At 38.9% G+C, this 14,576-nt stretch overlaps 1 protein-coding gene across 4 annotated transcripts in view; it reads right to left on the bottom strand.

Moving 5' to 3' along the window:
• The window catches only part of SOS1 (SOS Ras/Rac guanine nucleotide exchange factor 1), a 59,855-nt gene that overhangs the window by 8,283 nt on the left and 36,996 nt on the right, over positions 1 to 14,576 (bottom strand). For 3 of the 4 annotated variants that reach the window (XM_066995475.1, XM_013196164.3, XM_013196166.3), the window contains 12 exons: positions 13,490 to 13,571; positions 12,961 to 13,083; positions 12,319 to 12,422; positions 10,975 to 11,197; positions 10,179 to 10,298; positions 9,691 to 9,853; positions 9,214 to 9,331; positions 7,740 to 7,912; positions 6,671 to 6,787; positions 6,276 to 6,540; positions 5,069 to 5,187; positions 2,109 to 3,702 (listed from right to left, as the gene is read on the bottom strand). In XM_066995475.1, the coding sequence (XP_066851576.1) occupies positions 3,208 to 3,702; positions 5,069 to 5,187; positions 6,276 to 6,540; positions 6,671 to 6,787; positions 7,740 to 7,912; positions 9,214 to 9,331; positions 9,691 to 9,853; positions 10,179 to 10,298; positions 10,975 to 11,197; positions 12,319 to 12,422; positions 12,961 to 13,083; positions 13,490 to 13,571 (2,102 nt within the window). In that variant the 3' untranslated portion in view covers positions 2,109 to 3,207. Of the gene's footprint in view, positions 1 to 2,108; positions 3,703 to 5,068; positions 5,188 to 6,275; positions 6,541 to 6,670; positions 6,788 to 7,739; positions 7,913 to 9,213; positions 9,332 to 9,690; positions 9,854 to 10,178; positions 10,299 to 10,974; positions 11,198 to 12,318; positions 12,423 to 12,960; positions 13,084 to 13,489; positions 13,572 to 14,576 lie in introns of those variants that run through there. The other variant, XR_010830883.1, reaches the window with a different exon arrangement.

Below are 14,576 nucleotides of genomic sequence, written 5' to 3'. Positions count from 1 at the left end.
TTCCATGGTACGGATCCGTAAGTAGGACAACATTCTCTGCTAGCAGACAGTTACAGAAAACCTTTGCCTGAGGTGCTGAATGTCACGACAGGTACAGGTAGCTTGGGTCACCAGGCAGCAGAGAGTTGACTTCCCATACGGCACACCAAATGGAAGTAAACACACCGAGCTTGCAATACTGGCACTTCCAAAGTCTCAGAGAGCTTCTCTGGGCTAATACACAACCATGGCATTCTCTCTGGAAGAAAATGAACAAACCTAGATGCTGCTGCTCTAGACTACATATGAAGTAGAAACCTTGAGGTGACAAATCGTTAAGTACCACACCTATAAAGTTTTGCTGACCTCTGTAACTGTTCAAGCACTTCATTCTCCTACTGTGCTGACACATTTTGCTGTTGTTTTGGCTGACTTAGAGCCACATATCAGGCACTCTAGAGATATACAGCAACTCACCCAAGCCGGCTGCTAGCCTCCACGCAAGCATGTTTCTTTGTCCAGGAGGCCACCTCATCATCCCAGGCCACACCAGAACATCCAATGTCATTTACCCAGGAGCCAGACAGCATTGTAAAAATTATTTCGTTTTCCATGTGAAAGTATTGTCGCTAATGCAAACATGGTCCAAATAAAAAGTCATTATAGATTAAATAATCATTAATGCAAATGAAACTGTCATGAGACAAACCAGGGGCTTAGAAGTTGTACTCAAATCTCCTGTCCTAAATGCAACAGATTTTTTCTCATTCTTTCTTGTTTGCAGCTGAGTCGACACCATGATTTATGCACTGTATGACTGACCTGTTCTGCTGGGCTCCAAAGCACATTTAAGCTAGGTTCTTGCACATTGGCCATTATCACCTGTTGTCCAGGTATCCCACCAATAAAGGAATTTTATCCTCAAGCACAGAGATGCAAGACAGCATTCTGCCCATTTCACAGAGGAAAAGAGAGGCCTATTGACATTCAAGAAACGTGCTGATTAACAGGATCAATGTGAGATCCTCCGCTTCTAGTGGAGGACTTCACCAACTGATCATTCCTTTTGCTTGGTCTGTCTTGACTACAAATTTATCAAGAGGGAGAGATACAGATCAGAAAGTCTAACTTTAAAGAATTTTCCCTGGTAATCCATGGATGAGCCAATAATTTATATGACATTTCCAACATTAACAACATTTTCAACATTCATGTTGCTTACATCTGAGGAACCAATAACCTAAATCACACCTCCTATAGCTTGAGGGTTTTTACCAAGATCCCATTTAAGAACATTCTCCTCTGAAGCCAAGGTTTAGAGATCTTCATTTTTTTCTTCTTTGACCAGAAAAATATTCCAAAGCAAAGTCGTTAAAGACATCAAAGAAAGAACACAACTGACACATTTCAACATTTGACCATGATGAAAACTGCTGTTTTTGTTGACGGAATCAGAACACTTTCTGAAATGTAAAGACCACACAAAAGGATCAAGGTGCATTGCTCAATGGCATTGCAGAAAGCATTAAAAAGGTAATTTCTATCATCATTCTACAACACCATCCCTAATGACACAGTTTTTTAAGATGCATCCTGCTTCCAAAGAAGAAATGTGATAGAATTTTACTTTGACCCATGAGCCACATTAACTGTAGATGAGATACTTCACACTTCACAAACATACCGTAGTGGAGATTATAGAGCTTCTTTTCTTCAAGAACTGGCATGCATTACTGTCAGTATTGTCTAGAATTGAACAGTACATAGGTTTATGGATAATCCATGTCATGATACTTATGCCAGTACATGTTCTGTCATGTGTATTTCAGACACAGAAAGCTTCTGTAAAGATTAATATAAGTTTGAATTTCCCTAGCAAGTGGAATATAAGAGGTCTGAGGAAATTTTGTAATGTGTAATAGTTCACTTTGGGAGTAAGCTAGCTTCTCAAATATTACTAAATTATTACTTTGATACACATGCCAAAACTGACTTCTATTTAGACTCTTACAACTCAAGTACATCGACTGAACTAGGAAAAATATGTACCGCAACGTGTGCTTTATACCCTTCAGTGCTTACCTGAAAAGCTGAGTTGTACATTTGTCCGTGTAATAATTTAACGTATGTCAGCCAAACATATCTGTATCTTTATTTCAATTAAATTAAAAACAATCTGCAAGTATATTTATGCAACATTCACTATATACACATGATTTATGCAACTGCAAGGCAATTCTATGTATGCTGATTAATCTATTGTTAGTAAAACATGACAATAGCTATGGAAGTTGGCCAGTGAGTGCTCCTTTTCACAAGTGACTCTTTTCATGGCATAACTGAAAAAGAATAGCTACTAGCCATGAAATGGATTATCAGTAAACCTTAAAAAGAACATGACATAACCTAGCAGAGATTAACAGTCTTCTAAATGTAGTAGTATATTTACTTCAGATGATAGTGCTGCCTTTTTTAAAAAATTTGCTGTTGTTTCAATGATGTAAGACTTTCATCTGCTCTATCTAAAGAAAGCAATAATTAGACATTATGCTTCCTGGCAAAAATTTATTTTTGAACTGGCACCATAATATTTCAGAAAATAATAATAAAGTACCTCTTTGGTGAAGCCTAGGTACCCCCTACTACTCATTGTAACAACTTGTAAACAGGACCGCAATACAGTGCTATGCCTTAATTCTAACTCGGTTAGGTACCACAGATCTTCCTCACAGTCCTTCTCATAATTTTAGGAAAGTATTTTAAAGCAGGGAGTAAAGCAAAGGAAAATTAAGAAGGATATAAAGTTCCCTGTTTGAGATTTAAAAAAAGTGCATAATGTTTTCATTCCAAAAACTGTGCCACTGTATGGAACTGATGGATACAAGACTGTTTTCCTTCCTGTACTGGGCATTATAGATCATTACACAAACACAGTCTCTGCTCATTGGCCAAAGAAGTCCCTCAAGTCTGTTTTCTGGTACAATCAGTTGTCCAATTATCTTAGAACAATGTCCTGCATACTAAAAGAAGAATAGCAAGTTAACCGGTTTTTCACTAGAATGTCCATTTTTGCAATTCCATTTCTGTACACTGCATTTCCAATCCATTGGAGAGTTTTTAGTGTTTGGCATACACATCCCAACTCCTTGGCACCACCAGGTTCAGTGCATCCATTGCCAGCAACAGACGTAGCACCAGGAAAATGTGACTCCCAGCGCAGGGGACAGTTCAGGAGGAGTGGGCATTCTCCAGCAAGGGCGGTCCGTCTCGATGCATCGATGGGTGTGTGTGCTCCCTTTTGTAAGTTTTTGGAGGAAGCTTTGGGATATGTTGAGAAGTGCTTTGTCGTGGAGGAACAGGTGGTCCAGCAACAGAATGGAGGTCCACATCTTGTTGTATCAAAGGCGGTGATGGAAGATGCCTCCGCACTACATGTGGGGAAGGTGTCTGAGGGGGAGGGGGAGTAAACGGAGAGGGACTGTTTGGGAAAAAGGTGTTACCAAGTTCGCTTTTTCTCCCCAGTGGTGGAGGTTGGAGGTGTAGTGGTGAGCTAGAGAAAACATCTGGAGTTCGCACAGGTTCTCGTGGTGGTAACACAGGAGGGCTTTCAGGGGGGTCAGAGATGCAGGTCCGGTCAGGCACTGAGTACCTTGGTGAATACACTTTAGAGGTTGGTTGCCTAGGAGGGATTGCTGGTGGGCTGTCCAGGTGCGCAGAAGTAATCTGAGGTACGCAAACATTTCATTCAATAAAACTTTAGAGTGGTAGCAAAAAACAAGACCCTGCTGTGAAATGGGAGCAGAGCTCCTGCCCTGCAGATTGCTCTATCCGGTTAAGCAAAAGACACAATAAGCAAGTGCACTATGAAGATGAGGAGTAAGGAAGCAAAAGGGAGTGGCGGTGCCTGAAACAAACATGTTTCTCAGCGTGATACAGACAGAAAAGACAAATGGACCAGATGTGCAGGAGGGGAGAGCACGGGTGTATCAATACATGACTTAACAGCAAGGGATGCAGGGAAGAAAGATGCACTGAGAGGGGAAAAAGGCAAGCCAAAGAATGATCAGAGAAATAGTTTCCATGCTGGTTCCGGATCTGCCTGCTGGGTAGGTCTGGGTATATTCCCCTGCCTCCCCGGTAACAGGCACTTAGGATGGGTAATAGCACCAGATATTTCTCCAAGAAAATGTGGAAAAGGGAGAGGCACATGATGCTGAACAGAGGAAAAAATGAACTACGCGCAGAAGATGGAACTAAGTAGACACGATTACTGAAGGGAATGGTTCCCAAGCTGCAGCCCACAATGACAGTTTCCACCGCCTTATTATGTTTATAATGTTTTCAATTGCATTTTGATAGGAACACAACACATTAAAGCCTGCTGGCTGACAGCAGAGTCACCTGTAGTCTGAAAAGGACATCTTGCTGAAAGGACATGCAGAAGCCCTCTCTAAAGCCAAAGATATACAAAGTAATTTTGAGTGGAATTTTCAAATCTACCCAATTCTCTGAAGCCATCAACCAACTCCCGCTGAAATCACGAGAAATTTGACACTGTCTGCAGCAAAGGCTAGATCGGATCCCAAATGTTAACGGAAAATGCAGCAATGGCTGAAGCAGGCAGACAAGACAGGTAATCAAGGGAAAGCACTGAGCACCACAGCATCAAGGGTACAATATTCCAATGAATCTTTTCAGGGGACTAAGGTATATTCATCACCTTCCATCATTATTTTTCAGTTCTTTACCCTGACACACACATCCCAAAATGATGCTCCGGGACAATTATTGCAGATGGAAACATCTACCTGAAGCTTCAAGTTCTAGCAGACAAAGTGAGAGCCTCATCACAGTGAATTTGTAGGCAAGACAGGAAGACATTCTTAATCCTAAATTTAGGTCTCATCTGTTAATTCACTGGTTTGGGATCGGGACATAGAAAGGCTGAGCTGTGCAGGCCTGAAATACATGGCTGCTTACTGTTTCACATACAGTTGTTAAAAAATACACATATTATCTTTAAGAGTTCCTTTTCTATCATACCCTTCCCTCTTCTCCCAGAAAAACGCCTGTTTTTCGTCTTACTTACTTTTGATGGGGAGGATTCAGCTGGGGCAGACTCCGGTCTTCTTCGAGGAGGAACTGGAGGGGGAACATGAGCTTCATCTGAATTTTTGGTAAAGTTTATGGATGACACAGAAGCAGATCCTAGTGGGCATAAAAAGAAAAATCCTGATAATGATGAACTTTTGTTCGACACGGTGTATTTCCCTTATCATTGTCAATAAAGATATCATTAAAGGCAGCATGCTTTTACTTTAGTAAATTACTTGTTTGTAAAAAGCAGCATGGAACAAGAAGGTGTTAAATATACAGCTAAACAACCCTCTGTCTTGCACATCCCAACCAAACTGCTTTTCTGAGCTGCAATCATCTGTGGCCACCAGTTCCTGTGCTTTCTTAAGTAATCCTTAAGACCAAAACCCACACCACAAAGTTGTCCTTGTAACACAAAAGCACTAAAACAATACCCTGAACCTGCAGTCAGTGGGTCAATCCAACAATGAAGAAATATCTTCTTATGAAGAAGTATTTGGGAGACCTAGTGAGGACACTCAGAAGTGCCACTGCTCTGCTAAGCAACCTTTGCTTTTTAGTGCATCACTTCACCCCCTTGTGGCAACCAGCTCAACAGGGCACTAACCTTGTATTTCCTTTGACAGCCCTCTTACACGTACAATATGAAGTATTGAAAGCATACCATATAGTACAATCTTCCTTGTATGTTGAAGACAGAAGAAAAATAGGTGCTGATTGGTTCTGATGCATTTATAGCAGGGCAATACTGATTTTAAGACATTCAGGAAAAACATCCGCATACCCTGAAGCCAATTTGCGATAGCAGACAGCAAAATAAGGCACCCGCAGAACATTCATTTCTATTCTTATGGGTCACCATCAAACAGGTACTCACTGAATACATTCAACACACGTATATATATGGCAGCAAATCCCACAGCTGTTTAGGACATACATGAGCAAGAAAGATATACCTCTGCCTTTCTGTTTTGACAGTCTGTCCCAAGAAATGTAATACCCAGCATGTCTAATTCTGTTCAGTTTCTCCCTTTACAGTGAAAACTTATAATAAAAATGGAGTAAAATGCACTCAAAGTTTTTGCCTCTGCAAGGAGACTAAAGTGGCTATAGAGACAGTCAAGACTAAACATGGTTTTACCTGTTTAAGACCACAAAATCTAATACACAGTCTTGGCAGACTATCCATTTTCACCTACTTGCATGAAAAGGACTGGAAGGATCTGAGTCAAACACACTGCAGGCATCTGTTGTACTCGAAGTAGCAGAAGCAGGGGGTGGGGTCAAAGGTGTTCGTGGAGAGTTTGGTGCAGATGCTGTGGTTTCGGTCTCACTCTCTGGGATGCGACTGTAACTAATTTTTCTTGGCTCCTGTTGCAGGGGTGTAGGATGTCTCATGGTACCTGGCCTTGGATTAGATGGGCGAACACCTGGGGACTTGAGAGGATAGTTGTACTTTTTGGGCTGAAATGACAAAACAGAAACAAAGCGTCACACAAAATCAAAACACACCAAACAAAATCAAAATGCCAAATAAATCACCTCTCTCTGAAAGACAAATGTAAGCATTTGGGAGGGGGGGGAGAATACTAACAAATCTTGGTGGAGGCTTGACATTTCGTGGCTCTATCTCTAGGGACTTGTTGAACAGATAATCTGTAAATTCTGTCTCCATGCTGTTTCCCATTGGATTCAGGTTTTCAAAAAATCTCTGAAATAGAAGAAGGTAAAAAAAAATTACATCAGCTAAGCTATTTCTTTGGTGCTTGTTTCTATTGCACAAGTGATCCCAACTGCTCCATAGAAGAGAGAAAACGTTCAAGTCAGAAGCAGCGATAGATTTTAAGTTAGTAAATGCTTGTTGCCAGCCCTCTGATGGACATTCCTAGTGCTATGCTTGGCCTGAAGAAACAACTGTGCTAGTACCATAAATATTTTCTGCAGTGCAAAAAGCAGACCAGGTTAGCTTGAACACCCTCAGAAGTTGTACAGCCCATCTCTACATTGATGCAGGGGAAGACTGCTCTCAGAACACATTCTGTCAAACCCTGAGGAGAAAAAAAATACCAAGAGAAAATCTTGCAGTCTCTTAAGATAAACAGTCCTATGGCTCTTTGAGAATACATAGCTGAAAATACGTTTAAAGAAAAAGGAGAAAGAAAAGCAAGCAGAGGACTGCTTAGGGAGGAACACACAAACCAAGGAGAGCAAGCACACAAGGGGACAAAACTGTGAGCATCATTACCAATACATGAAGTAAATGCAGTGTTATCAGGTAAACCTGAAAACGTAAAGGAAGAAGAACAAGGGAGGAAAAAGACAACTGGGCTCACTACAAGCCAGTGACAAACAAAGGCAACTGAGTGAAGGACAGTGAGAATCTGGCAGTTTCTGTTACTGTTTAACACTGACCAGTAAGATCTATCTACTAACACTCCAACAGCTGAAATTAAAAAAAAACAACAAAAAAAAAACAAGAGCACAAAAACAAAACATCAATCCCCCCACCAAATTGCAAGCATTGAGCTTTCTGCCTTCTCTGACAGACTTGACAGAGATTTTATGGCAAGCCTTCTGCTCATCTCTGATTCAGTCTCTATCAGCTGATGTTATCACGACAGAAGTACCTCAACGTGTGGACACGTGGAAATAATGCCACTTACCCTGATGTCAAATTCTACTCTTAAACAGTATGGCTGGTTCTGGTACTGCTGTATCTCTCCTGTTATTTCAGCTACCTTTCTTCTCTTGCTGAAGTTTATAAGTTCTTTCCCATGTCGCTTTAGAAATTCAGGGTTGCCTTCTTCTGTTTTCAAAATGTTAGTTAAGTAAATTCCTAAGGAGAACACAAAAGAGATTCTAAATATGTAATACAAAACAAGTGGGAAGGCACATGGCTGGAATACAAAGAATTCCTAAAGAACTTAATTTGTGGATTTTAATTACTTAGAAAAATTTTCAGTTGGGGTCAATAAGTCACAGCTCATTTTCAAATAAGTCAGTAATTTAAATATTTTAATATGCCTTCTTGTGAACTCTGACTTTTGCATCAAAATCTCAAGGTTTATGTATCCTCCCATTGTTTAGGAACCTCACACAACTGAACACTACTAGCAATTTGAAAGACAAAACTACACTGAACTGAACTGCTTTCTCTCAACTATTCTGACGGAACTCAGCTCTACTCCACCAGAGATCCCAGCTAAGCCCAAAAAAACTATTTATGTGTTTTATTCTTCTGTTCCACTCCTGCCCTCACAATTACATCAAATCATGATGATTAGAGAGAGGAGTTCATCTCAAGCTCATGAATGACCTAGCTGGAACTGTCATATGACTCTTCTGACCACAGCTTGAGAAGTAAATAGAATTATTCATGTGTCATCATGCTAACCTCTACTCATCTCTGAAGCAGGACAGAAGGTTTCTTAGCTAACCTTATCTTTCTCTGGAGAGCTCTGGAGTATATGTTTCCCAAATTTGTGAAAGGCCAAAAAAGCTATCAACACCATTTTCTTTCAACTGTGAAGTCTGTGCTGGACAAGTACAATGTACTGTGAATGAAAACTGCAGCAAATGTCCAAGCAGCAGCAACACCTTTTGCCTAATTTCATAATTTGCTAAACTTCAGAAATTCCAAGCATTCTACTTGAAAGAACTCCTCAGTCTGATGATCCAGAACATGGTTCTTTACCAAAATCTATTTTTATTTCTTGAAGTTCTTTGGGAGAATGTGGGCGTGTTCCCTTCTTACCTGCTAGTAAATATTTCTAACGTGCCCACCTTCCATTTAAGTCACAACATTTCAAACTGCATTTAAAGAAAAAATGAATAACTATGTAATTAAGATATTCCAGGTATACTTATTCTTGCCACAAATAACATATGCAATTATTAGCCAATTTAACATTTCTTTCACATACAGGCAATTAACAATTTCCTTTACACAATCAGTCCTGCTGCTAGTTTAAGCAAGCCAGGGAAAATGCTTTGATGTCTGGGCAGCTGAAATTCAAACCCGAATATCCTGTTAAAACTGAATTCTCACTATTGTTCATACTTTTGTTTAGTGCCTCAGCTCATTATTTTCCAAACGCTTATGCATGATATAGCTCGTTCAGAACCAAACATACTTACCAAAAAAAGGCACACAAGGAGGATTAATGGACCTGAGTTTTGCCAAGTATTTCTTATAGTGATCCTCACTCAGTTCATAAGCTTCTTCCAAAATCTTCTTCTGACGACTTGGAATTTGCTACAGAGAGATGAAACAGGTTATTTGGAAAACCAGTGTAATGGCGTAAGCCAGCAACAATACTGAGAGTAAGCATCTCCCACTGATATTTAAGTCAGTGACCACAAGGACAGTGCCCCACCATCTCAGGATCTTGCTACCTTTTTCTGCCTTTCTGGAGTGAGGATTGAATTCTTTCTTCTGAAACCCAGAAATAAAAAAACAACTCTTACACCCTAATTGATTCGGTTGTTGGGAGATTTACCTTCCTTGTTCCTTCTTTGAAGGACATGCCTACTGAAAAGGTAAGCTTTCAATGTAGCTAAGGTGTACTGCATTACACTTTCATACCAAAAATGGAGAACATTTCATCACTGTACCTCAAATGTGTGATCCAACCTATACACTGCTGCAGAGTTCATTGCACTGACAATCTCAAGGACGCCATTAAAGTTGTTTAGCTCTTGAAAAACTTGCAGGATCTCAATTATTCGGCTCACTACAATTACTCTTTCCTCTAGGTTTTCTGTTTCTACAATACATCTAAATAAACAAGAACATTTGATTTTGTATTGTAGTGTTGAAGAGTTTTCCATAAGAAAATATTAAGTTGTAACACACATAAGTATGAAAAGTTTATCAAATTATTCAACAGTTCTGAAAATGTTTAGAATAAAGTCTGCTTTTAAGAATTAACAGACTAAAAAGCTGAAATCATTATGGTAAAATTATCTCAGGGACCAGCTGTAGCATCTAAACACTACTTAAACTGAAATTCTCCCAGAACAGATTTTTTCACAATATACTTCTGAAAGTACTGTACATGTCCAGTAACGGACTAGGTGCATATTTTAGGAAAGTCACTTACTTTTCAAACCACAAAGTGAGGTTAGTTGTATGCCTTATCATTTTGAGAAGGTTAGGGGAATTAATTTCTTTATCTTCCTTTGTCCACACACTTCCAACTAGTTCAGATGGCTGCACAGCTCTAAAAAAAAGTAGATGCATGTATCAAAAAATGTAATCACAAGCGTGAAAGAAGATACCATTTTTCCAAAGCCTCTTCATTTCCAGGGAATTTGAAATTAATATTTGGAACTGAATTCTTAAGGTATCAATTCTATGATCTTAGGCTCACCACATGACTCAAGTGACTTATATTTCTGTGCTTCTTTTCTAGCGTGTAAATATTTCTTAATTTATATGACTATTAACCACCTCTGTTCATCTAAATGAAGAATGAAGTCCACATCTCATTCACCATAATAAAATGTGAGCTTCCAGCATCTTAACAAGCTCTCACAGACATCTGGTGAGATCTGACATGGTCCATAATTTGCTTCACAAACTAGGATACGAAGGAAACCGATTTAATTCACGTTCATGCTTCTCAAAGGCTGATTTACTCAGAAAGCATAAGGAGAAACCTGCAGCACAATGCAATTAAAAGTATGCATCAGTCACAGGTACTGCACGTTCGCTTGGGGATGACAAAACAAATACTAGTTTTTAGATTTTTTGTCTGAAAAAGTAACAATTAATATACAGCATCGGTAAAGTCCCTTGACCTACCGTGGGGCTTCACAGCAGGGGCCCGCAGAAACAATTTCATGCTGGAGGATATTTTGGTTTGTGTCATGTGTTTTTCAATGGAGGAAAGTTACCTGTAAAAATCTGACTCAAGTAAAGTGAGCTGGCGAGCAATTTCTATTGGATGCAAAGTGAGCAAGTCAAAAGTCTCTGTGTGTCCTGGTTTGCTTATGTGCCATTCGATCGCTGGAGGTGGGCTTTCAAAAGTAATGTTGTGACTTGGCCCAATGGCTTGCGCCTGCTTTTTCCGGTTGATTATCTTGGTGATTGATTCAACCCATTTCTTCATCGCTTTGCCTGGCACAAAGAGAGAAAATTACTATTTAGTCTTAATACCTTTCCCAGAGGTTTGTATAATTGGGAAATTTTTGATTCAATACCCATCCCCATGCCACCAATACAATTAAGCAACCGTATATTCATTAGAAGTGCATACATGGTGTTCCCAAACAACTCTCAAAGCATTCAGACATGTTACGAAGAAACCCTCAACAGCCAATGCTGAGCATGTCAGGTTTGCCCAAGCACAATTCAGAACATCTAAATTTGGCTCCTGCTCTGAATCAGGTGGCATTTTTCTCTTTTCTGACTTTACAATGAGTTTATGGAAACAGTGTATGGAAACTAACTTTCTTTTGTCCAAAGTGCATTTCTGTGAACAACCTGAACTTTTTACTTTGGGCAAGAGTACATGCTTACCTCAGAAGGCATAGAAGGGAAGAATAACGAACAGGGAGAAGCTTCTCCCTCAACTGTATTTATCATCAAAGCTGAGAATAAAACCCAAAGGACAAATGCCTGTTTAGCTCTACACCATAAGAATTTCATACGTGAAATGGCAAGTCCACTGAAAATTTACCAGTAATCCACATTAAACTAGCTGCCTCATTCTCCACCTCTTCTAAATTGCTAAATAAGCATGAAATACTTCTCTACTGTAATATTTTCCTACAAACTACTCCTGTAGCAGTCCCAGTTGTTCTTGTAAGGCAATGTGAAAGACCTGTACAATCACCATTGGAAGGTGACCTACAGGCCTGATATGCACTGTGAAATACCCAGAAAACCCTTGCTTTAACAAACCAGTGGTTTCCACCAAACTTTTACAAAAATCACACCTGTGTATTGTTTAAGAGGACAATCAAAGCAATTATTCTGTCCTGAGCATCACTCAATTCTCATAATTTGTCATTGATTTCAGTCACCTTATAGCACAGAACTTATCAAATAAAGATATAAACAAAGTGTTCTTTCTTCTGAACAAAGGCCAGACATTGTAGAATTTAACAGCATTTAAGTATTTAATAAACTGCCAGCCCTGTTTTTTTTATCCACTCACTGTAGGGCAAAGTTATCCCATTCCATACCTTGGAAAAGGGATGCTTTATAAAGACCAGCACTTAAGAAAACGTAAGTACCTCTTACTGTTCCAATGAATTCCTCCAAACGTTGCAAAAGATCAGCATCTCTTTCAAAGTCATAGAAGTGGTGTTCTACCCAGTGTCGACATACATTTAATACTCTGCAGAAGAAAAAGATCAGTAAGTATTCCACAACATGGTCTGTCTTCATATCTAGCATTTCAAGGCTTTTAGTTCACAGGAATATCAGAATAGCAGAACAAACAGGATTATTCTACTGTCTGCATTTCATCAGCTATAAGCATTTTTTTCTTTACATTCAAAGAAGCCATAGTAATGTTACTTTCATTAAAATAACATTTAAAACGTTCTCTATATACATCTTTGTGGCAAGCTTACAGTGTACAAGTTTGCACAAACACGGATTCCATAAAAGCCATGAGCACAAGAAACTGATTTGCAGACTAATAGCCTAAAACTCAGCAGAAGCCTTTCCCAAGGCCTTTCATGCCATGAGTTCAAATTCCCACCAGATTTTCAAGCAGCAGAGTCAAAATGTCTGACTGCTCCCCTATGCTGTCTATCAAAGCACCTACAAGAAAGGCTCCTGGCTATCCAAAAGAGCCCCTGCATCCAAAGGTTGGTTACTTTAAAAACTTAAAAGGAAGTCAGGTTGGCTCACATTGCTGCAGTACTCACCGTAGCTGCACAGGTTGTATGTACTCTTTCCGAAATCTTTTTAACTCAGCACTAAGGGGCTGGTCTCCATTCTCCATTGCAATACGATCAGCTTCTGTTGGCTCAGGCTCTGGAATTTCAAACCTAGCACAGAATTTGGGGATAAGTACCAGTCACCTATTAAACTAATCTTGCTCAAATGAGTACGTGTTGATTAAAGATAGCTCAAAATTCAGATGGTTTCTACATGTCAGGATCTTATGTTTTGCTAAACACAGGAAGATTCTAAAATCAATATTAATATGGATTTCCAAGACAGAACTGTGGGGCACTGGAAGTTACTGAAGACACCTAAACAATCCTTAAACTTCTGGATATAACTCGTGCATTTTAATTGTACTGTTTGTCATCCTTGATTTTGATAACTTTTTCAAGTGTTTGGAGTAAAACAAAGCCAACCGGAAAACAAGAATCCTACAAATTCTACTCCATGTAAAAATTTAAACAAAATATTTCACTTCATATGAACAATATTTTAACAGTGGCATACCTTTCTATTAGTAGACTCAGCAACTCTTGAGGTTTACAGAAGGATCTATATGTTGTGAGAAAAGTCCGAACAAAGTTGGGATCTAAGACAAAGAATAATGCCTGTGTCAGCAATTATCTACTGTTTTATACTCTAAAATAAGTTAATTGTATCCTTCAAAATGAAAGATGCTAGAGTATCAAATGCAGAAAGAAGATGGTGTAAAATGAAACTGCTTTGGTAACAATTCACAACCTCCTAAAATAGCAATAAAAAGCAGAATTTAAAAGCAATTTTAATTCTGTTTGACAAATCATAAAAATTACTTTCCCTTCAATTATTAAAAGATTGGATTCTCTTCCAACAGCTTTGAAAATAACAAATCATTTTATTTATGAGCCATCTAGTAAACAATTGTTTTTGACAAAGATCAAGACAAGTAACTCAGAAAACAAAACAAGTAACTTTGTATTAGATAGAAATGGCATAGCTCTCTCTTCTAGGGGAGAATGTTTTCCCAAAACAGGTACAACTTATGACCAGCTGTGGTTAAGGTAGGCTAGGTATTTTTTCAGTTAGCCTACAGTCGTACTGAGTTTATTTTACTTCCAGAAAATAAATAGATTTCATATTAACTGATTAAGTACATATCAGTATCTTCAAAATATTCAAATCAGCTTTAGAAACAAGTATTCAAAACAAAAAGCAATGCACTTCATTACAAAAGCAAAAACATTTGTTTTCAAGTATGAGGAAATGCAGTGACAGCATGCTGGCACTAGACAGAGCTGACTAGAAACCAAGTTAGCATTGCTATCACTAAACAAAACTAATGAGCAGGTTGCAATGGCTTTACATATTAAATACACATATATTTTTCAAAAAAAGGTAATTTTTCTAATACAGAGTGGCTGAACAGCATATAGCACTTGAAACAGGAGTTCTTATAGGCTGTAATGCAGGAAAAAACCCAGCATTATTTGACCCAAAACTATCAAACATCAATTACACAATTGGATTTGTTTCCTGGGCTTTTAAGACCTTTATAAAAATCCTCAAACTACTTACCAGCATCTCGTCCATATGAATGAACATCCTACCTTTTTTG

Source organism: Anser cygnoides, chromosome 3 (genome assembly GCF_040182565.1).
Source record: "Anser cygnoides isolate HZ-2024a breed goose chromosome 3, Taihu_goose_T2T_genome, whole genome shotgun sequence".
NCBI lineage: Eukaryota > Metazoa > Chordata > Aves > Anseriformes > Anatidae > Anser > Anser cygnoides.
The sequence above is the reverse complement of the archived record's forward strand: the minus strand, read 5'-3'. Positions and strand labels throughout refer to the sequence as shown.